Source organism: Schistocerca nitens, chromosome 11 (assembly GCF_023898315.1).
Source record: "Schistocerca nitens isolate TAMUIC-IGC-003100 chromosome 11, iqSchNite1.1, whole genome shotgun sequence".
Lineage (NCBI taxonomy): Eukaryota > Metazoa > Arthropoda > Insecta > Orthoptera > Acrididae > Schistocerca > Schistocerca nitens.
The window spans coordinates 114,825,124-114,849,455 of record NC_064624.1 but is presented as its reverse complement, the minus strand read 5'-3'; the positions used below and the strand labels follow the sequence as shown (position 1 = coordinate 114,849,455).

Genomic DNA, 24,332 nt, shown 5'->3' with positions numbered 1-24,332 from the left:
ATGGAGGTGAGTCACTGAGATAGAAATTCAAACGGCATGACAGATTGGTCATGCAAGAATCAGTGTCAAGGGTGGGCATAAAATTGTAGGCGTATGCTTCTATCAAACCCCAGATTCATCACCTGGTGTAACCAGAAATTTTAAAGAAAAGCTCAGTTCGCTAGTATACAAGTTCCTCAATCACGTTGTAATCAAGTGAGGTGCTCCAGTGGTCAGTATACTGGACGTGCATGCTGGAGGATGACGGTTCACATCCGCTTCCAACCATCCAGATTTAGGTTTCCTGTGATCTGCCTGAATCGCTCCAGGTAAATGCTGGGATGCTTCCTTTGAAAGGGCATGGCTGATTTCCTTGTCCATATTCTGGGAAAGTGCTCCGCCTCTAATGCCTTGAGATCGACAGGGCAGGAGACCCTAATCTACCTGTCTTCATAGTGCGATCATTGGAGGAAACTTTATCCATCCAAAAAAATCTTACGCAATGTCTAGTGCTGTCCTTTAAAAATATACTCATTTACTTCAATTTAAAATGATGGCACTCATTCACAGCAGACAACCCATTATCTATGGCTCTAAAGTAAAGACATCAATATCTATGACTAGCCTATGGCATCATTGGTCAAAGCCAACGGAATGTATCCCATCCTTTACTTCACCCCAATATACGGTACAACTCCTACCTATCACTCGCATAGGAAGGATGAAAGTGGATTAATGGCAGGGCACACAGAGACATTCAAACAACCATACCTCCCGCCCCCCTACTTGAATGGAATTTGAAGCAGCCCTAAATGCTGATACAGTGGGAAGCACTCTCTGCCATTCACTTCAACGTGGTTTGCACTGTATGGGCGTAGGTGTACATGTAGAGATACACGTTTCTGGGATCGAATGTTATCTGAATGTGAAAACCTCTTCTCTCTTCTTTTGTTCTGAGATGTTTGTTAGTATCTCTGCTATCGTCAAATTGAAGTTCTTGAGCTGCTGGACAATAATTGGGAGTTTTCTGTTGATGGTTGATGTATGGGGTAGCACCTAGTTTCGTTTGATAGGCCTGTAAATTGTTGAGTCCTCTTCATGAACCTGTTCTGTTTCGGTATCACTGTTTTCCTCAACTGGTACGCCCGCATCAGATGGAAAATGCTCCTGAAGCAACTTTAATGTCCCCTCGTCGTTCAAGGTTCCTGCGATAGGCCGTCACGATGAGTCACGAAGCTACAGGCCTGACGTTACTTACAAGAGTAGAGCATTTTTTTTATGATAAGTTTCTAAAAATTTTCAATATCTTGTGCTTCTAATCGATTATTAGCATAAATAGTGTCTCTACGAAAAGCGGAAAAATATGAAGCTCGGATTATCAAAGGTGGCACTCACAGTGAAGCACGGAATGGCCGCTTTTCTTGCTGCACACAAACGAATAATGATAGCACAGCTCGCGTTGCAATTCAAACTGTTCTGGAGCCACAGATGATACATCCACGAAAGTCCAGCGATATGTAAACAATGAGCCAAAGTAAATACGTATAATCCGGGCGCCGCAGTAACTGCAGCGCTGAAACGATGGAGGTTCTTTTTGGAGCGAGACAGACAAGTTCGTCAGCTAATAAAGGGTTAACAGCAGGAGAGCTGGAGTGAACGTGGAACACCGACGATTGCTGGAGCAGCTTGGCAGCAGGTTATTCTACATCTGAAGGTAAGGTCGAAAGCCGCTATTGTGTGTCGCATGTAGCTGTTTTTTGGACCATTTTCACGTCTGGAACTGTATCTCATCATTCACCCTGCAATGCCACACTACGTAAATATACCAGCTTAGGTCGTTTCAGTGTGAATAGTCACTTCACTCTCTTTTTTGTAAAAGGGTTAGTACTTGTATTTGGATCCTCCTGATGTAACGCAAAAAGGATAGATGCTGATACGCTAGATTTAGAATCACAAAGAACGAGAAGAGATTGTGATTGAAATTGCACTATTATTATTTTTTTCTTTTTGCGAAACTCTCGTGGTTGTCATCCCTGCCCTCCTCGAATTTTTCACAGTCTATGTGCAATAATGATAAGTAAAATGTTGGAAAATACTCTTCCGACAGTTGTTCATTGCACAGATTTGATGAATTCGCCTTGCAGTTTGTTTTTACGACGATGAGTGCGATAAAAATGGCGCGAACATAGATAGCAGGCTACGCTACACATACATGTTACCACAACATTTCTTTCGCCAGTTCACTTCCAAACCGACGCCTTTCATCCTAACCTAGACGTAGGGCTACGCTACAAATCAGTCTGTACAACACCGAAGACGTCTAGTCCTTTTTTCGAATTTATCGGAAGCTGTACTTTTCATTTTCCATCTGGTCTCGTGCTGAATGGAATTCACACGCGATGTAAGTGAATAATTTAAATTTCTACAATTACCATTGTAAAGCTAATGACAAATTGCTTCATAGTTGCGCAGGTAAGAGTTTATTGCTATGCTACAGTTGAATACAACGCTTAGCTCGAGACGTAGAAAGCCGGCCGGGGTGGCCGAGCGGTTCTAGTCGCTACAGTCTGGAACCGCGCGACCACTACGGTCGCAGGTTCAAATCCTGCCTCTGGCATGGATGTGTGTGATGTCGTTAGGTTAGTTAGGTTTAAGTAGTTCTACGTTCTAGCGGACTGATGACCTCAGAAGTTAAGTCCCATAGCGCTCAGAGCCATTTCGACCATTTTGGAGACGTAGAAACAGAGTGTAAATATCACATGTTGCATTTCTAAGCACGTCCATTTTGTTTCTTGTTTTTCAGTATTTTTTCATAAGAAAAAAATAGCATATCACTGGCATGAGTTTTATATTGTCTGAACCTTTTGTTTCTTAGCGACACTAAATTCTGTTCAGTCAAAAAAATGGTGCAGATGGCTCTGAGCACTATGGGACTTAACATCTTAGGTCATCAGTCCCCTAGAACTTAGAACTACTTAAACCTAACTAAGCTAAGGACATCACACACATCCATGCCCGAAGCAGGATTCGAACCTGCGACCGTAGCGGTCGCGCGGTTCCAGACTGAAGAGCCTAGAACCACTCGGCCACACATGCCGGCTCTGTTCAGTCAAACATGTTTACTGGACCCAGCAAGCAGTACGTTTCGATATACACGTAAGTACATGTGTCATACACAAACACATCTTTCGAAACAGTGAACGGTATTACTTTTAAGAAGAATATGAAAAGAATTGTTTCTTAATTAGTGCTGTTGTTTGAAAGTGTGTTTCGTTAAGCTTCAGTGCTGATATCCGGTCGGCATTAGACAGTGGTGCTTCTGAATCCGCAATGACAACTTTGGTTTCCACGTCGTTATGGCCATCAGCGGCTTGTCAAGGTTCGTTGTTCCGTGAGCGATCGAAAATGTCTCGACAGGGGTACGTTCATGCAAAGCGCCATTATTTCGGCTTTTGTTTTTTATGCTGCAAGAGTATCATTTGTTTACTGGCCTGAGATTTACTTGAAACCCACGAACGCACAATATTTGTATTCAAAGAAGACTGCTATTCTTAAATGTCATATTTCCTCTCCTTTCATGAGTCATTTTCACAGCAGTCTATACTGTTTGTGAGGTGCTATGTTGTGCTTGCCCCTCAACTTTTTATATATTGCAAACTTTTTTAAAAATCTTTCATTCTCAGTTTATGTCGTTTTCGGCCACAGGTTATGTTGTAGTATTTGAGCTCCATTTGCTTGCTGCATGTCTGAAGGACACTGCATTGGACTATACACGTACCGGACAATAAAGACAATGCCAGCCTGTATTCCGTGCCGCAGCAGGGAAAAGCAAAGAAAATAACAATGCAGCTCTCTGTGCAGGAACCACGGGACTGTGTGCGAGCACGGGGCGTGGTCAGTGTGACTCGAGGAGGTCTGGGGCGGTCCGGGGGGCGCGCGCGGGTAGCCGGAGTGGGTCAGGGGGCGGCCTGCCCGCACTGACCGGTCGGGCCCCGGTCCAGCACAAAACTTTATCTGTCCGCTCGTTTGCACAGCTGGTGTATAAACGGATTCGCAGTTTGCGAATACATTTCGTTAATTTTCAATTTGTTGTCTATTGTTCATTTTCTCATTTTTATTATGAAGGGGACGGCCGGAGTAGCCGTGCGGTTCTAGGCGCTACAGTCTGGAACCGGGCGACTGCTACGGTCGCAGGTTCGAATCCTGCCTCGGGCATGGATGTGTGTGATGTCCTTAGCTTAGTTAGGTTTAAGTAGTTCTAAGTTCTAGGGGACTGATGATCTTAGAAGTTAAGTCGCACAGTGCTCAGAGCCTTTTGAACCACTTTATTATGAGGGGTATGGTATAATCTCGGCATTCGCTCATCTGCGATGAAGCTCTCACTGTTCCAGTTTTCCCTTCTGGGTTATCCTGTAAGACATGGTTGGTGTTGCTGAAGACTTTTCCTTAGGTCTCTTTCGTCGCACTGTTTATCTGTTTTCTGTATGCAATGAACTATTGTATGTCGCAGGTAACTCGGTAGAAATTTTAGAACACTGGAAGCGAGGATTTTCTTTTTATGTGGTTCCATAGACAGTGTGTTTTCAGTTATCCTGTTCAGTCCGATTTTACCAGTGAATTCGAAGTGTCGGTATTATACAGATGTTACGCTTGCTTTTTAGTGTGTGACGTCGATTATCATATATATATATATATATATATATATATATATACGAGGGCTATTCCGAAAGTAAGGTCCGATAGGTCGCGAAATGGAAACCACGGTAAAAATCAAAAATGTTTTATTTGCAACAGTTACACCTTGCAGCTACCTATCTCCATAGTCGCCGACCCGACTTAGACGTGTATCGTAGCGTTGTACCACCTTTCCCATACCCTCGCTATAGAAGGCAGCCGCCAGTGCTCTCCGCCAATTCTCTACGCTGGCCTACGGCTCGTTGTCTTGTGCCGAAATGTTGTCTTCATAACCAGCGGTTCATGTGACCTGAGCTGAAACTCAGAGGGAGACAATTACGGGCTGTATTGTGGGTAATCTCACATTTCCATTTGAAAACGATGCAGGAGCATCTTCATTGCCCCTGCAGAATGCGGCTGAGAATTGTCTTGAAGACGAAACAGCACGACAGTTATGTAATGTTAGCTGCATAGCTTCGGGGGAAATTTCTCACCAGGCCCCCGTACTTGGCGGCAGACACTATTTTCTAGACATCTTTACGCACTCACTGCGAGCTCAGAAATGAGAAGAGCGACGTGATGCTAACTGGGGTTATACTAGAGACACTACCCAACACATCTGTGCAAAGCTTTATCGGATTTTCATAGTCGTTTCCATTTCGTGACCGATCGGACCTTACTTTCGGAATAGCCCTCGTATATATATATATATATATATATATATATATATATATATATATATATATATATATATATATATAGTACACCATATAGTGTAGCTATTCTTTGGATTAGCCCGCATCTCCTGGTCGTGCGGTAGCGTTCTCGCTTCCCACGCCCGGGTTCCCGGGTTCGATTCCCGGCGGGGTCAGGGATTTTCTCTGCCTCGTGATGGCTGGGTGTTGTGTGATGTCCTTAGGTTAGTTAGGTTTAAGTAGTTCTAAGTTCTAGGGGACTGATGACCATAGATGTTAAGTCCCATAGTGCTCAGAGCCATTTGAACCCATATTCTTTGGATTCTTCTGGCAGCTGAATAATCATTTTATTTGGTTTGGGGTAGACATACAGACAGGCGCTGCAAATGAATCAGTTTGTCTAGTGAAGGTTTTGTCTGTGAGGACCAGTGTTTCGACTGTAGCATCATTAATGAGCGCTTTAGTCAGATTTAAAAGTCCGAGTCATCATCGTTCTTTTGCTGTGAGGCTAATGCGAGTTTTCCATAATACACTCAAGACCCAAAGAAAGTGGTTCACCTGCCTATATCACTCCAACTGCGCACACCCCCACAAAGTTACAGAACCTCCACCAACTTCAACAGCGGCCTGCTGACATGCGGGTTCCATGGATTCATAAGGTTGTCTTCGTACCCTTACAAGTCCATCCACTCGATACAACGTGAAACGAGACTCGTCCGAACAGGCAACATGTTTCCAGTCATCAACAGTCCAATGTCAGTGTTGACGGAACCAGGCAAGGTGTAAAGCTTTGTGTCGCGCAGTCATCAATGTTGCGCGAGTAGGCCTTCAGCTCAGAAAGCCCATATCTATTATGTTCCGCTGCACGCTGACACTTGTTGATGGCGCAGCGTTGAAATTCGCAGCAATTTGCGGAAGGGTTGCACTTCTGTCGTCGTCGGTCCCGTTCTTCCAGGATCTTTTTCCAGCCGCAGCCATGTCGGAAAGCTGAGGTTTTACCGGATTCCTGATATTCACGATATGTTCGTGAAATGGTCGCCACCCTTCATCGCTATCTCAGAGATGCTGTATCCCATTGCTCGTGCGCCGACTACAATAACCACCTTCAAACTCACTTAAATCTTGATAACCTGCCATTGTAGCAGCAGTAACCGATCTAACAACTGCGCCAGATACTTGTTGTCTTATATAGGCGTTGCCGGCCGCAGTGCCGTATTCTGCCTGTTTACGTATCTGTGTATTTGAATACACATGCCTATACCAGTTTCTTTGGTGCTTCACGGTAGTTTAATATCCATGGTCAGTACGAGACGTTTAGCTTTCGTTTCTGGTGTTACTTATTGTCGCCTAACTGAAACGTTGCGTCTTCTCGTGTCTGCTTTTCATTTCTTGTCCAGTTTATTACGTCTAAAGATAACAAGTGGACATTTCTGAGCGTTGGGTCTTGTGAGTCACAGTGTAAGTAGGCTGTTTATGTTTTCTTATTGGCAACGTTACGTAGCGCTCTGTAGGAAAATCACTGGCTGTGCTGTGTGCAGTCTGTGGCTAGTTTTCATTGTTGTCTGTCATTGTAGTGTTGGGCATCTGGATGTGAACAGCGCGTAGCGTTGCGCAGTTGGAGGTGAGCCGCCAGCAGTGGTGGATGTGGGGAGAGAAATGGCGGAGTTTTGAAATTTGTAAGACTGGATGTCATGAACTGCTATGTATATTATGAATTTTCAACACTATTAAGGTAAATACATTGTTTGTTCTCTATCAAAATCTTTCATTTGCTAACCATGTCTATCAGTAGTTAGTGCCTTCAGTAGTTTGAATCTTTTATTTAGCTGGCAGTAGTGGCGCTCGCTGTATTGCAGTAGTTCGAGTAACGAAGATTTTTGTGAGGTAAGTGATTTGTGAAACGTATAGGTTAATGTTAGTCAGGGCCATTCTTTTGTAGGGATTATTAAAAGTTAGACTGCGTTGCGCTAAAAATATTGTGTGTCAGTTTAAGCACAGTCATGTATAATTTTTCTAAGGGGACGTTTCAACAGGCTGAGGCATTTCTCTACTTTGCTGATTACTAATTGTTCATTAGTTTTATGTCTTTTCATGGTAGCGGTATAAAGTGTCATCTTCGCAAAACCCTAAGCCTTCATTAAAGTACGTTGGGATAGGCAAGTGTGCATGTATACACTTTATAGTATTGGAGATAATATGACTCCTTGAGGTATTCCAACTTCCAGGATGAGAATCTATGTTTGCCACCTACTGTGGTGGTTGTGTGCCTCTCATCTACAGTATGATTGAGTAACTATACACTTTGGACGAGCATGGCGAGAGTGGTAGATTTATTTCATGTATGAGGAAGGATTTCGAAATTTTTCCTCATAGATTTAAATAATAGGTCAAAGTTTTCAGAACTGTTGATATCGTAAGACGTTTTCAAAACAAGAAGTCTATCCTTAAAGTTGTACCTTGAAATGATTGCTATTTTTAGAACAGGAGATAGTTCGGTAATTCAACGATTTCCTTTATGCCTTGTTTTTTTTTTACCTAGATGATCCATGTTTTATCCCTCAAACCTACTCATTGATTTTCCACTGTATTACTTTTCACTGCTTGAGTACAATATTGACTAATACTCCCTGTGAGACTCTCAGAATCCTATGGTTTCTTCAATTTTAAACCTTTTTGCAATTTCTTCGCTTTTAATCTTCATTGCATAACCAACAATATACAGGCAGCATCCAAATCTACTGGAGGCATCTTGCAGTTTAAGATCAGATTTCGAAACCTTGTCTTATTATGTAATTAATATGAAACCTTCCGGTGATCTCAGTTCTCGCCCGTATTACAACCTTCTCTCATGACTCTTAAACAAAGTGTTAGCGATTATTAAATTATGTTGTGTGCAAAATTCTAGCGGGTGGCTTCCTCTTTCATATCATTCCCAGAATCAATGACCTCCCTCTGTGTTTCCTTCCCATCCTTTTGCTACTACTGTACCAAATTCTAGCCACCCATGACGATTAAATTTTCATCTCCCTTAAATCCCTGAAAAATTTCCTTTATCTCATCATAAATTCTTTTAATCTTTTCATCTGTGTACGTAATTGGCTACAAAGTTGTACTCCTTTGTTGGATGTTGGTTTCATATCTAACTTGGCTATGACAATCTGATCACTACAGTGTTCCTGGTAACTTATTCACATTCTTATTTTCTCATTCATTATTAGGCAGGTTCCTGCATTAACCCTAGTGTTCGTGACATTGTCTTGACATGACCAAAAGTGCTGTTCTTCCTGTCACCGCACTTCAGTAATACTTATTATATGAAACTTTGACCTATCCATCTTCCGTTTCAGATTCTCTAACGTGCCTGACTGATTAGGTGATCTAACAATCCTTGCTCCGACCAAACAATGCCAGGATTTTTCTCCTGACGACGACATCCTCCTGAGAAACGCCACTATGGGATCCGAATAAGATAATATTTAACCCCCGGAATATTTTTCTCTAGATGATGACATTATTATTAAACCATGCAGTGGAGCTGCGTGCCCTCAGGAAAAAACTGCAGCCACAGTTTGCCCATGCTTTCAGCCATTCGCAGTACCTGCACATCAGGGCGATGTTGGCTAAAGTAACGAGCCCAGATCTGTCAGTCGTCCAAGAAAAGAGGAACCAGCGCTAAACAATGGCTTCCACAGGTGGGATCTGAATGGATATCGCTCACATTTGGAAGAACTGCAGTTCCTGGTCCAGCAGAAACCGTTCTGCATCTGCTTACAAGGGACACATCTTAAAGTCACCGACACACCTGCATTACAGGGCTACCACACATACAGGGAGGACGATACTACGGGAGACAGGGCTAAAGTTGGAGTGCCTGTTTTCATTGATGACAGATGTCACTCCTTTTCTGTCGCTCTTACCACCACCTCGTAAGCAATTGCTGGGAAAGTTCTCGCACCCTTTAATACTACAGTGTGTTATTTGTACCTTCCCCCTAATGATGCTTTGGATGCAGACGCACTGGCAGAACTCTTCCGGGCACTACCGCGCCCATTCCTCCTTGTGGGGGAATTCAGTGCACTCAATGTGTTGTGGGGCTCGGCTACCACTTGCTCCGAGGGTCGGACGATCGAGTGACTCATTCATTCTGAGAGTATCTGCCTTCTGAAGGCAGATGACACACTTCTCCACAGCTACAGGGTCTTTTTCAGCCATTGACCGTTGTTTTTGTTTCCCAGCTATTGCAGACTCAGTTCAGTGGGAAGTGGTTCCGGAATTACATTCTAGTGACCACTTCCCAGAGTGGATTCATCTGCCGACTAGGATGGTGACTGACAGGAGGCCACGCAGATGGATGATACAAAGGGCAAATTGGTTGCAGTACACTTGACAGGCTATTTTTGAACAAAAGGATTGTGCACAGCAGATGGTGGCCCATATCACTCCTGAACTTCCACTGCACAAGTCTGGGAATCAATGAGACGGATTTCAGGCAAGGGTAGTACACGTTCCCTTATGACCTTGTCAAGTAATGCGGTCATGGTGAACGGGCCAGAACACATGGCTCAGGTTTTAGCTGAACACTTCTTTACTGTTACTATGTCATCGAGCAAGCTCCTGCTTTTCACGTATTCTGTAGGGCTGCACAGATGAGGAAGCTCACTTGCTTCTCGCATAATGAGAAAATGTACAACCTTCCATTCTCCATGTGGGAGCTGGAATCAGCTTTGACTGCAGCTGGAGACTCTGCTCCAGGACCTGATGAGATACATTATGCCATGGTTCGTCATGTGTGCCCTGAAGCGAAAGGAGAGTTCCTCTCTTGTTTCAATGTGATCTACAACTTGGAAGGAGGCAATATTAATTCCATTCTGGAAATCAGGCAGGGACCATAGCGTCCCTAACAGTTGCTAGAGTGTAGCCCTTACCAGTTGTATGGGTAAGACTTTTGAACGCATTTGTCAGCCTCTGCCTCATCTGCTGCTCAAATCCCATCTGAGCCACTCCCAGTGCTGTTTCAGGTGCTACCATTCCACCCTTATTCTATTGGAGATGGCGATACGGGCGTCCTCCTTACGCCGAAACCATTCGGTTTGTGTGTTTCTTGACCTTAAAAAAGTACGACACTACTTAGACGTACAACATCTTTCACCGACTTCATGAATGGAGACTATGTGGATGCGTGCCACTTCTTATTCAATTCTTCCTCGAGGACTGGCGTTTCGATATCGTGTTGGCGATGCCATGTCTGAGTTGCTATGTTCAGGAGATGATGCCCGCAGGGGCAGTGTCCTCAGTTTCACATTGTTTGCCATCACTATCAGTGGCATTTCCTCATTTGCTCTGCAGTCAGGAGGGCTGTCAAATGCACTTTTTGGATGACTTTGCAATCTTCTAATCTTCCTCTGATCTTATAACGACGACGGTGTAGTTACAGCCGACCATTAGGAGGCTGGAATCCTGAACCAGGACAACTGGTTTCCGGTTCTGACCCGAGAAGAATACATGTGTCAATATTAACCGTGCTTGTCCACGTTTTAAACAACCAGTGCTCACAATAAGGGATAATATTTTACGTTATCAAGACACTGTGCACTTTCAGGGTTTATTATTTGACCCGAAATTAACTTGGCTCCCTACGAACAAAGGGCTTCCAGTCATTCAATATTTTGAAATGCCTTAGTGGAGCTGACAGGTCTTGACTCTTCCAGTTTTATAGGGGATCCGTTAGATCACGTTTAGATTATGGCAGCGTGGTCTATAGATCAGCCTGTCCTTGCTACCTCAAGACGTTAGAAGTTGTGCAGCATGAGGGCATTCGGATATTGACTGGAGCCTTTCAGATCAGCGCAGTTCCGAGTCTGTGTGCAGAGGTTGGTAAACCACCATTCTGGATTGGGCAACGTATGCTTTTAGCTCGACAGTCGCTGAAAATCTCAGCACCACCTCAGTCATTGAAATTTAGTTCAGTGGTCCAACCCGCTTTTGAACGGCTGTTCAGGAATTGGCCCCATGCGACCAAGTCATTTCAGATATCTGCTACAGATTGCATCAAGGATCTGAATCTCTCAGCATCCAAGTACACAGCCAGAGATCGAACACACTGCCGCTTTGGCGTCTTCAGAGGCCCAAAGTGATTTTAAGCTTGACACAGTACAAGAAAACTTGTACTGCAGATTTTGTTTTTACAACTTTGTTTTTGTCCATTTTAAGTACATACGACAGTTTTACCTTAGTTTATGCAGATGCAAGATAATGCTCCTAGTTGTGCTGCTGTTTACCCCGATAGGGTTTTTAGACTGTGTCTTCCGGATCAATTTACACATTGTGATGCAGAATTGTGTGGCATTTTGTTGGCACTGGAGATGGATCACAGACATCACTGTTCAAGATTTCTTGTCTGTTCCGACTCTCCTAGTGCACTGGAAGCACTTCACCAAATGTAGTCAGTAGACCTGCTGAGTCAGCTTATCCATGGCTCCTTACAGCGGCTGCAACACCGTGGCAAGGAGGTGAGTTTTTGCAGGGTAGCTGGCCACATTGGGATACAGGGCAACGACGTGGCCGACAAGGGAGCATGCTGAGATATAGTGCTGTCCAACAATGCCCCATCCCAATACAAGCCATCGTCTCATTTTCTGACAGACGCATAATGTGTCGTTGGGAGACTGAACAACAAACTGTGGTTGCTCGAATTGACCACAAAGGCTTGGCGGACTTTATGTCAGCCTCGTCACTGGAAGGAGGCTCTGCTTACGAGACTGTGCATCAGGCATATCCGCTTAACACACGGCTCCCTCCTCCGGTGGGAGGATCCACTGCTCCCTGAACTTTGTGGTGTGCCGCTTTCAGTTTAGTATGTTGTGGTTATGTGTGTCCTATGTACTGATATTAGGGCAGCTCTTAGTCTCGATAGAGATGTGCCCACCATCCTCGGAGATACCGACTCCAGTGTTACAAGGGTTGTGAAATTTTGTGAACTTTCAGGCCTCACCCCCGACAGCCTTCATCCCCACGCATGAGATTCGCATGCTGACTTTTCGCCAGGGCGCTGATGCCCCTCAACACAAATCATTACCACCAATATTTAATTAAACCCACGTGGAATCAAAATATTTTCTTAAATATAAATCCTGTTAGGGCGATTGAAAAACAACTGGCATTTCAAGACACAAATTTAAGGCTAGCTTCATTCTGCTCGAGAAACGTCACACAGTATCAACTCATCTAAAACGTTTGTTTGCCATTATTTAAATTCCTCTGGGAAAATTTTCCGATTCGTCTGTCATGCTTCAAATTTTAATATATTTTCTTGAAAAAAGATGAAAAATTATCTTTTGTGTTGGCTCCAACTCAGAGCCTTCAAGTACAAGGCATGCCTGGAATAGGTTTATAGAGGTCTTTCAGTTAGCCAGTGCTAAATACAGGGTGTTACAAAAAGGTACGACCAAACTTTCAGGAAACATTCCTCACACACAAATAAAGAAAAGATGTTATGTGGACATGTGTCCGGAAACGCTTAATTTCCATGTTAGAGCTCATTTTAGTTTCGTCAGTATTTACTGTACTTCCTCGATTCACCACCAGTTGGCCCAATTGAAGGAAGGTAATGCTGACTTCGGTGCTTGTGTTGACATGCGACTCATTGCTCTACAGTACTAGCATCGAGCACATCAGTACGTAGCATCAGCAGGTTAGTCTTCATCACGAACGTAGTTTTGCAGTCAGTGCAATGTTTACAAATGCGGAGTTGGCAGATGCCCATTTGATGTATGGATTAGCACGGGGCAATAGCCGTGGCGCGGTACGTTTGTCTCGAGACAGATTTCCAGAACGAAGGTGTCCCGACAGGAAGACATTCGAAGCAATTGATCGGCGTCTTAGGGAGCACGGAACATTCCAGCCTATGACTCGCGACTGGGGAAGACCTAGAACGACGAGGACACCTGCAATGGACGAGGCAATTCTTCGTGCAGTTGACGATAACCCTAATGTCAGCGTCAGAGAAGCTGCTGCCGTACAAGGTGACGTTGACCACGTCACCGTATGGAGAGTGCTACGGGAGAACCAGTTGTTTCCGTACCGTGTACAGCGTGTGCAGGCACTATCAGTAGCTGATTGGCCTCCACGGGTACACTTCTGCGAATGGTTCATCCGACAATGTGTCAATCCTCATTTCAGTGCAAATGTTCTCTTTACGGATGCGGCTTCATTCCAACGTGATCAAATTGTAAATTTTCACAATCAACATGTGTGGGCTGACGAGAATCCGCACGCAATTGTGCAATCACGTCACCAACACAGATTTTCTGTGAACGTTTGGGCAGGCATTGTTGGTGATGTCTCGATTGGGGCCCACGTTCTTCCACCTACGCTCAATGGAGCACGTTATCACGATTTCATACGGGATACTCTACCTGTGCTGCTAGAACATGTGCCTTTACAAGTGCGACACAACATGTGGTTCATGCACGATGGAGGTCCTGCACATTTCAGTTGAAGTGTTCGTACTGGTCTAGCGGTTCTGGCGCTGCAGTCCGGAACCGCGGGACCGCTACGGTCGCAGGTTCGAATCCTGCCTCGGGCATGGGTGTGTGTGATGTCCTTAGGTTAGTTAGGTTTAAGTAGTTCTAAGTTCTAGGGGACTTATGACCTAAGATGTTGAGTCCCATAGTGCTCAGAGCCATTTGAACCATTTTTTTGTTCGTACGCTTCTCAACAACAGATTCGGTGACCGATGGATTGGTAGAGGCGGACCAATTCCGTGGCCTCCACGCTCTCCTGACCTCAACCCTCTCAACTTTCATTTATGGGGGCATTTGAAAGCTCTCATCCACGCAACCCCGGTACCAAATGTAGAGACTCTTCGTGCTCGTATTGTGGACGGCTGTGATACAATACGCCATTCTCCAGGGCTGCATCAGCGCATCAGGGATTCCGTGCGACGGAGGGTGGATGCACGTATCCTCGCTAACGGAGGACATTTTGAACATTTCCTGTAACAAAGTGTTTGAAGTCACGCTGGTACGTTCTATTGCTGTGTGTTTCCATTTCATGATTAATGTGATTTCAAGAGAAGTAATAAAATGAGCTCTAACATGGGAAGTAAGCGTTTCCGGACACGTCTCCACATAACATGTTTTCTTTCTTTGTGTGTGAGGAATGTTTCCTGAAAGTTTGGCCGTACCTTTTTGTAACACCCTGTATACACGCTTAGCTCTCTGGAAAGGGCAAACTATTTCCTGTGCAGCGTGATTCATTCGACTGACGTGCGGTAGGTATGTTTCAGCTGAGGTTACAAAAGTGGAAACAAAGTCAGAGGGAGGCAGCTTTTCGAGCAACCGGGGTGCTCTGCTGGAACCGGACGAGGGCGCCGACGTGACTCTGGTGGTTGGCGACTCTGAGCTTCCGGCTCACAGTCGGGTCCTGGCAGCGAGGAGCCCCGTCTTTGCCGCCATGTTGCGGAACGACATGCGAGAGGCCCGCAGCCGCCGTATCGAAGTGGCCGACGTGCGGGAGGCCGTCTTGCGGCAGCTGCTGCTGTTCGTCTACACGGGCACGGCTCCGGAGCTGCCGAGTGTAGCGGCCGAGCTGCTGGCTGCCGCCGACAAGTACGACCTGCCGGCACTCACGGAGAGGTGCGAGCAGCAGGTGGCGCGCGACCTGAGCGTGGAGAACGCCGCAGCCGCTGCGGGCCTGGCCGTGCTGCACCGCTGCGCGGCACTGAGGGGTGCTGCCGTGCAGTTCATAGCGAGCCACCCCGAGGTGCTGGCCACCGGCGGCTGGGCGCGGCTGCTGCTGGGCGACGCGCAGGCAGCGGTGGAGGTCTGCCGGGAGCTGGCGGCCGCGCTGGCGGCTCCACCTCCTCTGGAGGCATCGCGGAGCAGGTTGGGACAGCACTGGGCGTGCGTGTGTGTGTGTTCTGTGAGACTGTCGTGTCCGCCACCCGTGTCGCCATCGGGAAGGAGGCTGTTATAACACAGTAAGTGCTAGTGTCTATTTGTCTGTCTGAGTGCGTGTGCTTGTTGTGAGACTACAGTTCAGAGCTAAGCACAGCCCTGTGATGCCGTCAACACCTGCACCTGGTGACCAGACTGCACCTTGTAGTTGCCCAGTCAGTCACGAAATACAGGTACTGTAGCTCGCATAAATGTAGTGAAGGAATGTTCCAGCTAAGGACTGAACCTAGATGTCAAATTAAGTACTTGTTTTTTTTTTTTTTTTTTTTTTTTTTTTTTTTTTTTTTTTTGCTAAAACTCAGTGACTTGACTTCAAACATTGGATAATATCAGCAATTTTTAACAGCACATTATTTCAAACTGATTATTTAACACATGCAATTACAGCTTGGAGCAGGTGGGTTGAGTGGGAATGGCAATGTGAGTAAATTACTATGTTTATAAAAAAAACTGTAAATGATTCCCGAATTAGTAACCAGATTAAATGAAACACTCAGGAAAGTGCAAGTGTGTACCAGTTCCGCTGCCTCAGCACATGTTGACTGTAACTAGCTCACTGTGTGAATTAATTCCTGGAAGCAAAACTTTAACTTGAAACAAATAACTTTACACGCATCTCATCATGTCGTGCGCCCTTGTTTCAGATGCTTACCGTAATTCTGAACTCGGATGCAGAGAACAGTTACAAGTTCAGCCCCAGTGTCTGTGATTAGCTTTCAGACAGAGTCTCAGAACAACTATCAGCCAAAGACTGGCTGATGGGCGTGCACATAAAGAAGCATCCTCCCTGGCCATCTAAAGTGAAGTGTCCTCTGGTTCCGACAGCCCTTGGATACCTTAAGCTAATGCCTGTGGACATTCCAATCTCTGACCAATCAAAAGTTTATATAAAAAAGCAGCCTTATCACCTCTTTTAAAGACTCTGTTTTCATTAACCCAATAACACATATATCTCCCTTAGAGAACCTGTTGTGTCTCAAAAGCTTCGGGGGGCAGCAGTATAATCAAGAATCCATCGAAATAAAAATCACTGACAATGGCCTACAGCTCGATATCCAGCAATTGCAACGTTAAAGTGGGCGTACCGGACATGAAATCAAAGTATGTTCATGTATGGCGATAGCGTAACCATGAGTGATGTCACAGCCGGCAGCTAGGTTGGGTAATGGTGTACGAGGAGCCCACCAGCAGTCATTCCATTTTACAGTGACTGAGAAGCACTTGGTCGAAAGTTCATGCCATTTCAGTCCCTTGAAGCAACTCGAAACCGGAGAACATTTTATTCTGTGGGCAGAAACTGCTGAAATAAACAGCACTTTCCACCATTTACACATTTCCATAGCCACAGTCTGCAGAACTGCGTTCACAATCGTAGTGTTAAGTGAAATACTGATACTGGTTAAGTGCTTGTAAACTATGACTTTGGCAAAAACTTGTAGCTATTGTAGTTCTTAAAAGAAACATAATATTTCAGTTTACCGGGATAATCCTTATCTACTACATAATTTTCAAAATTGCTGTACCTTAGAACTTACATAGTGATGTACTATGCGCTGTTGTCGTTGTTGTTGTGGTCTTCAGTCCTGAGACTGGTTTGATGCAGCTCTCCATGCTACTCTATCCTGTGCAAGCTTCTTCATCTCCCAGTACCTACTGCAACCTACATCCTTCTGAATCTGCTTAGTGTATTGATCTCTTGGTCTCCGATTTTTACCCTCCACGCTGCCCTCCAATGCTAAATTTGTGATCCCTTGATGCCTCAAAACATGTCCTACCAACCGATCCCTTCTTCTAGTCAAGTTGTGCCACAAACTTCTCTTCTCCCCAATCCTATTCAATACCTCCTCATTAGTTACGTGATTTACCCACCTTATCTTCAGCATTCTTCTGTAGCACCACATTTCGAAAGCTTCTATTCTCTTCTTGTCCAAACTGGTTATCGTCCATGTTTCACTTCCATACATGGCTACACTCCATACAAATACTTTCAGAAACGACTTCCTGACACTTAAATCTAATTTCTCTTCTTCAGAAACGATTTCCTTGCCATTGCCAGTCTACATTTTATATCCTCTCTACTTCGACCATCATCAGTTATTTTACTCCCTAAATAGCAAAATTCCTTTACTACTTTAAGTGTCTCATTTCCTAATCTAATTCCCTCAGCATCACCCGACTTAATTTGACTACATTCCATTATCCTCGTTTTGCTTTTGTTGATGTTCATCTTATACCCTCCTTTCAAGACACTGTCCATTCCGTTCAACTGCTCTTCCAAGTCCTTCGCTGTCTCTGACAGAATTACAATGTCATCGGCGAACCTCAAAGTTTTTACTTCTTCTCCATGAATTTTAATACCTACTCCGAATTTTTCTTTTGTTTCCTTTACTGCTTGCTCAATATACAGATTGAATAACATCGGGGAGAGGCTACAACCCTGTCTCACTCCTTTCCCAACCACTGCTTCCCTTTCATGCCCCTCGACTCTTATAACTGCCATCTGGTTTCTGTACAAATTGTAAATAGCCTTTCGCTCCCTGTATTTTACCCCTGCCACCTTCAGAATTTGAAAGAGAGTATTCCAGTTAACGTTGTCAAAAGCTTTCTCTAAGTCTACAAATGCTAGAAACGTAGGTTTGCCTTTTCTTAATCTTTCTTCTAAGATAAGTCGTAAGGTTAGTATTGCCTCACGTGTTCCAACATTTCTACGGAATCCAAACTGATCTTCCCCGAGGTCCGCTTCTACCAGTTTTTCCATTCGTCTGTAAAGAATTCGCGTTAGTATTTTGCAGCTGTGACTTATTAAACTGATAGTTCGGTAATTTTCACATCTGTCAACACCTGCTTTCTTTGGGATTGGGATTATTATATTCTTCTTGAAGTCTGTGGGTATTTCGCCTGTCTCATACATCTTGCTCACCAGATGGTGGGTGTTTTGTCATGACTGGCTCTCCCAAGGCCATCAGTAGTTCTAATGGAATGTTGTCTACTCCCGGGGCCTTGTTTCGACTCAGGTCCTTCAGTGCTCTGTCAAACTCTTCACGCAGTATCTTATCTCCCATTTCATCTTCATCTACATCCTCTTCCATTTCCATAATATTGTCCTCAAGTACATTGCCCTTGTATAAACCCTCTATATACTCCTTCCACCTTTCTGCCTTCCCTTCTTTGCTTAGAACTGGGTTGCCATCTGAGTTCTTGATATTCATACAAGTGGTTCTCTTCTCTCCAAAGGTCTCTTTAATTTTCCTGTAGGCAGTATCTATCTTACCCCTAGTGAGACAAGCCTCTACATCCTTACATTTGTCCTCTAGCCATCCCTGCTTAGCCATTTTGCACTTCCTGTCGATCTCTTTTTTGAGACGTTTGTATTCCTTTTTGCCTGCTTCATTTACTGCATTTTTATATTTTCTCCTTTCATCAATTAAATTCAATATTTCTTCTGTTTACCCAAGAATTTCTATTAGCCCTCGTCTTTTTACCTATTTGATCCTCTGCTGCCTTCACTACTTCATCCCTCAGAGCTACACATTCTTCTTCTACTGTATTTCTTTCCCCCATTCCTGTCAATTGTTCCCTTATGCTCTCCCTGAAACTCTCTACAACCTTTGGTTCTTTCAGTTTATCCAGGTCCCATCTCCTTAAATTCCCACCTTTTTGCAGTTTCTTCAGTTTCAATCTGCAGTTCATAACCAATAGATTGTGGTCAGAATCCACATCTGCCCCAGGAAATGTCTTACAATTTAAAACCTGGTTCCTAAATCTCTGTCTTACCATTATATAATCTATCTGATACCTTTTAGTATCTCCAGGTTTCGTCCAGGTATACAACCTTCTTTTATGATTCTTGAACCAAGAGTTAGCTGTGCAAAATTCTACAAGGCGGCTTCCTATTTCATTTCTTCCCCCCAATCCATATTCACCTACTATGTTTCCTTCTCTCCCTTTTCCTACTGACGAATTCCAGTCACCCATGACTATTAAATTTTCGTCTCCCTTCACTACCTGAATAATTTCTTTTATCTCGTCATACATTTCATCAATTTCTTCATCATCTGCAGAGCTAGTTGGCATATAAACTTGTACTACTGTAGTAGGCATGGGCTTTGTGTCTATCTTGTCTATCTTGGCCACAATAATGCGTTCACTATGCTGCTTGTAGTAGCTAACCCGCACTCCTATTTTTTTATTCATTATTAAACCTACTCCTGCATTACCCCTATTTGATTTTGTATTTATAACCCTGTAATCACCTGACCAAAAGTCTTGTTCCTCCTGCCAGCAAACTTCACTAATTCCCACTATATCTAACTTTAACCTATCCATTTCCCTTTTTAAATTTTCTAACCTACCTGCCTGATTAAGGGATCTGACATTCCACGCTCCGATCCGTACAATGCCAGTTTTCTTTCTCCTGATAACGACGTCCTCTTGAGTAGTCCCCACCCAGAGATCCGAATGGGGGACTATTTTACCTCCGGAATATTTTACCCAAGAGGACGCCATCATCATTTAATCGTACAGTAAAGCTTTACTGTGCGCTGATCTAAACAAATTATCACTGAAACCATAGACATCTGTTACAATGTTAAAAGTGAGGATGGCAGATTGTGTTCCGGTGGAGGGAGTGTGACAGCCAATAACAAACTGTGAACATCCTCTCCCCAATCCCAAAACCAAACCGCAGATGTGGACCTTCAATTACACTGCACTCTCTCACTCTAAGTATGTCATCTAAGGAATGTAAGATATGTAGTATAGCTTTTCTGTGAGTAATATGCTCTTCATACAAGGAACACAAGGCAAAATTAATTCCTTTCTTCCCCACATTTATGTAGTCTCCATTAAAGTTCTCACTGCAGTGAGAAAGTGTTCAAATATCTGTTATGTATGAAATTGAATTGTTAAATTTTCTTCTATTTTGAATTAATGTCTATAATAAACATCACTAAAAGCTGTGACAGCCTCTGAATTTCACCTTTAAGATTTTCTTGCAACATCAGAATCACATGCTGTTTCAGATGATGATGGTTGCTGTATTTGGGGATTTCTTTGGGGGGAGTGGGGGTGGTGGTGGTATGGATTTATACACCTTTCTATTGCAGCCCAGAGAGAAATAAGCAGACTGTACTGGCTGGCCAAGGTCCATACATTTATTAAGGCGTTTGTAATGTGAACTGTAGTGGGGTGTATTGCATTATACTGCTGGAATATGGCATTTGATTCTGTAGTAATTATGGGAATGATAAGAGGGTTTACCATATTTGTCACATATTGGCAGCTATTGAGCGTTTCTTCAACAATTACAAAGCCAGTCCAATTGTCATATCCAGTACCTCCCCACAGCATGGTTCCAGGAATTGGAGTATGTGTCTGGAGAACTGCTGCTTCCTGCGACCTGTCACCAGGTCATCTACAGGTATGTGGATGACAATCTGAGTGCTACAAACAGAAGCAGGACTCGCCGTTAAAGAGCAGAGAATTCCATTCAGTGTTCTAGTTGACTATGGATGTACACCATACAAGTCTTTGTTGTCTGTGGTATGGAGTCAACAGGAGATGACCCACGTCAACATGAGATCTCAACCCAGCTTCCAGTAATCTGATGCTGGCACACTGCCCATCAAATCAGCTCAGAATTAAATTTTCACTCTGCAGCAGAGTGCCACAGATATGAGACTTGCTGGCAGATTAAAACTGTGTGCCGAAGCCGGACTTTTGCCTGTGGTGGGCAAGTGCTCTACTGATTAAACTACCCAAGCATGAATCGCGACCTGTCTCACAACTTTTACTTTGCCAGAGCCTCATGTCATACCTTCCTGCAAAACTTATAGGACTAACACTCCTGGAAGGAAGAATATGGCGGAGAATTGGCTTAAACACGCCCTTGAGGATGTTTCCAGAATGAAATTTTCACTCTGCCCTGGAGTGCGTGTTGATACGAAACTTCCTTGCAGATTAAAACTGAGACTGGAACTCAGGATCTTTGCTTTTCATAGGTAAGTGCTCTGCTGACTGAGATACACAAGCATGAGTTCCGAGACGTCCCCACAGCTTTACTTCCCCCAATACAGAAAGATACCAAACTCAAGTCTCGGTCCAGTAGACAGTTATAATCTGCCAGGAAGTTTTGCGTCTGCTCAGGTTTCAGCTGTTGCCTATATGAAAAAGCCAGTCGTTCCATTTTAAAATCTGTTTGTAGTGCAGTTCTTCTGGATGGCCATGTGCCTACCCTTCTTGCCACGCTGTTGTCCTGCTACCCCATCGTCATCATTCATCTGTTGCACTTCAGACTGTGATCACTGTGTGACCTGCCAGTATGCTACTCCCACGTCCATCAAACCAGTGACTCAAGCCTTCTCAAAGCCATCTCGTGCACATTCTCTAGGCATACCGTTTTGCAGACTCCTAGAGATAAGGGCCAGTGACACCCAGTATCTATTGTAAAACTAAACTAAACTCATCCCGAACAGGCCATAAAAGGCCAACAGTACCGACTAGCTGCCATGTCATCCTCAGCTCACAGGCGTTACTAGATGCGGATATGGAGGGGATTAGCTACCATGCACTCACATAATTCTTCATCTACAAGAATGACTTTTTTTCTTTGGTGACAATAAGCTAAACGCTAAAATTTTAACCAACATATCCAACCGGCTTTAAATTACTTGACAACCTATATGACTGATTTCAAACAAGGTTTTCACAGAGTAACATTTTGGATCTCCGACCCCCCTCCCCTCTCTCTGTGTATGCGTGTGTGTGTGTGTGTGTGTGTGTGTGTGTGTGTGTGTGTGTGTGGAAGTCATGTTCATGTCACTGTTGCTATACTAAAACTGATGTAAATTATAATGTGATTTACAGGATCCTGACTGAGGAGCAGAAACAGATACTGGCTGGGAGGCTGATCATTGCTGCGTCACAGGGTCAGACCGGCGAAGTGCGGGCACTCCTGGATGCGGGGTCGCCAGTCAACGCGACAGACGCCAGTGGCGACACTGCCCTGCATGAAGCAGTGATGAATGGCCACGAAGAAACTGTCAAGTGCCTGATTGATGCCGGGGCAGATGTCAACGTCAGAGACTCGGATGGGATGACGCCTCTGCACTGGGCTGCATGTAGAGGTGGCGAGCAGCACATTGTATGGATGCTACTGGCGGCATCAGCTTGTGTAGATGTCCAGGACGATGCGGGGGAGACTCCACTCCATGTGGCTGCCAGATGGGGGTGTGCATATGCAGCAAAGGCACTTCTGCTGGCTGGTGCGAGGAGGGACATAAGGGATAACAGTGGGCAGACACCTGCGGATGTGGCAGAAGCAGACGCGGTACAACTATTTAGCACTGAACAAATCTTGTGATTAATTATTTTTATCTAAATTCTTCTTGTATTGCATAAAAATTTGCCATTAATTTTTTTAAAGTTTGAAACACAATACATCTTAAGGACCACACATCAAAGAAATTTTAAGAGGGGGTTGGTGCAAGTTTTAATCTGTATTACTATATAAGGACAAGTCTTTGTTTATCACATGCTACTCTAATGAATGGTCAGACAGATACAGGACATACATAACATATAAGGAGGAAAAGTTTTTATTAAAAGTCTTTAAAAGCTCTTGACTGATATACTTCAGATTTGCACCTGATACTCTCATCAGTATTTAGTTGGATATATGCTATGTACTTCATTCACAATTATAAAATATAAATGTTTCTGTAACATTTACATTAAAAAGGAGGTTGCCAACTGTATCAAGATGTTCTCAACTGATATAGTTCAAATTTGTACACAATATTTCCATGAACTATTGAATGGGCATACGCTATATACTTTTAATGTATATAACATACAAATATATTTTTAATCTATAAAGGGGAAATGTTGTTGCCAAAAATCTTCACTGTATTACATCAAATATTTACATGATACTCTAATAAACAATCAGTTTATATATATATATATATATATATATATATATATATATATATATATATGGGGGGAAGGTTAATCACCAAATACCTGGAAAAGTTCTTGAGTGAATTGCTCTAAATTTATGCAGAATGCTCTAATGAACATACTTTGTTACGAAAACACTCGAAAAGTGCTTGAGCGATTTATTTCAAATTTCTATACTAAACTCTAACAAACATTTTGTCAGGTATAGGTTACATATTTTTCTAAATGCCAACATGTAGGTTTTCTGTTAAAACCGACTTTGTGAAAGAAAATCGTGTGCTGTACTGTGAAAATGTGTTGTTTCGGTATCTTTCTCATAGTTTGAACTACAATAGTGGGGCGTGTAACCCATTAGACAAATTCTTTCTCCCATATATATTCTTTGTCTTTATGTATAATTTCAAAGACAAATTGTGTACACAGTATTGTACTGTTTTGTTTTTTTCTTCGCCATCGTTTTTACAGAAACAAGAAAATGGTATTTATGGCTTATCAGCTTATTATTAGGATAACACTACAGAATCTTTAACTTTGTAATTCTACCCACTCGCAAATTAAAACTATGCCAAACACTTTCGTTAAAGCTACTGTCTTCACAGGTCCAGCAGGGGGACAGGTGTCTTCACACCCTGTATACCAATGGTCTCAACTAGCCTACACATTCATTTTAAGTGGCTCCAGTTCCAAATAGAAGTTTGGTTCTCAATAACAATAAACGAGGCTGGAGCTCAGAGAGAGGGGTAAGAGGACAGAGAAGTGGAAACAGACATAGAGGGCGGAGGAGGAGGTGGGGAGGAGGTCATGCACAGAGAGGGGGGGGGGGAGGAGTGGGAGATGGACAAAGAGAGAGGGAGTAGGAGATGGACAGAGAGAAGAGGGGAAGGAATTCAGGTTATACATCAAATTCCTACTCATATTTAGCAATTAAGAAGTCCTGCCATGTCTGCTAGTCACATATGGGAAAAAAATAACTTAATTCAAAAATGGTTCAAATGGCTCTGAGCACTACGGGACTTAACTTCTGAGGTCATCAGTCCCCTAGACCTTAGAACTACTTGAACCTAACTAA

The 24,332-nt window shown here is 43.7% G+C and overlaps 1 protein-coding gene across 1 annotated transcript; it reads left to right on the top strand.

Annotated features, from left to right (window-relative positions):
* LOC126212694 (ankyrin repeat and SOCS box protein 10-like) lies at positions 1-22,664 on the top strand. Its single transcript, XM_049940109.1, has 3 exons — positions 1-6; positions 14,982-15,142; positions 22,169-22,664. Exons 1-3 carry the CDS (start codon positions 1-3, stop codon positions 22,662-22,664), a joined length of 663 nt encoding a protein of 220 aa, XP_049796066.1.
* Positions 22,665-24,332: the final 1,668 nt, after the last annotated feature.

What these genes read in the sequence shown, in the direction of transcription:
- LOC126212694 (XM_049940109.1), top strand. An exon ending in GGCGGCTGGGCGCGGCTGCT is followed by an intron (nt 15,143 to 22,168) that starts GCTGGGCGACGC and finishes TGTGATTTACAG; the next exon opens with GATCCTGACTGAGGAGCAGA.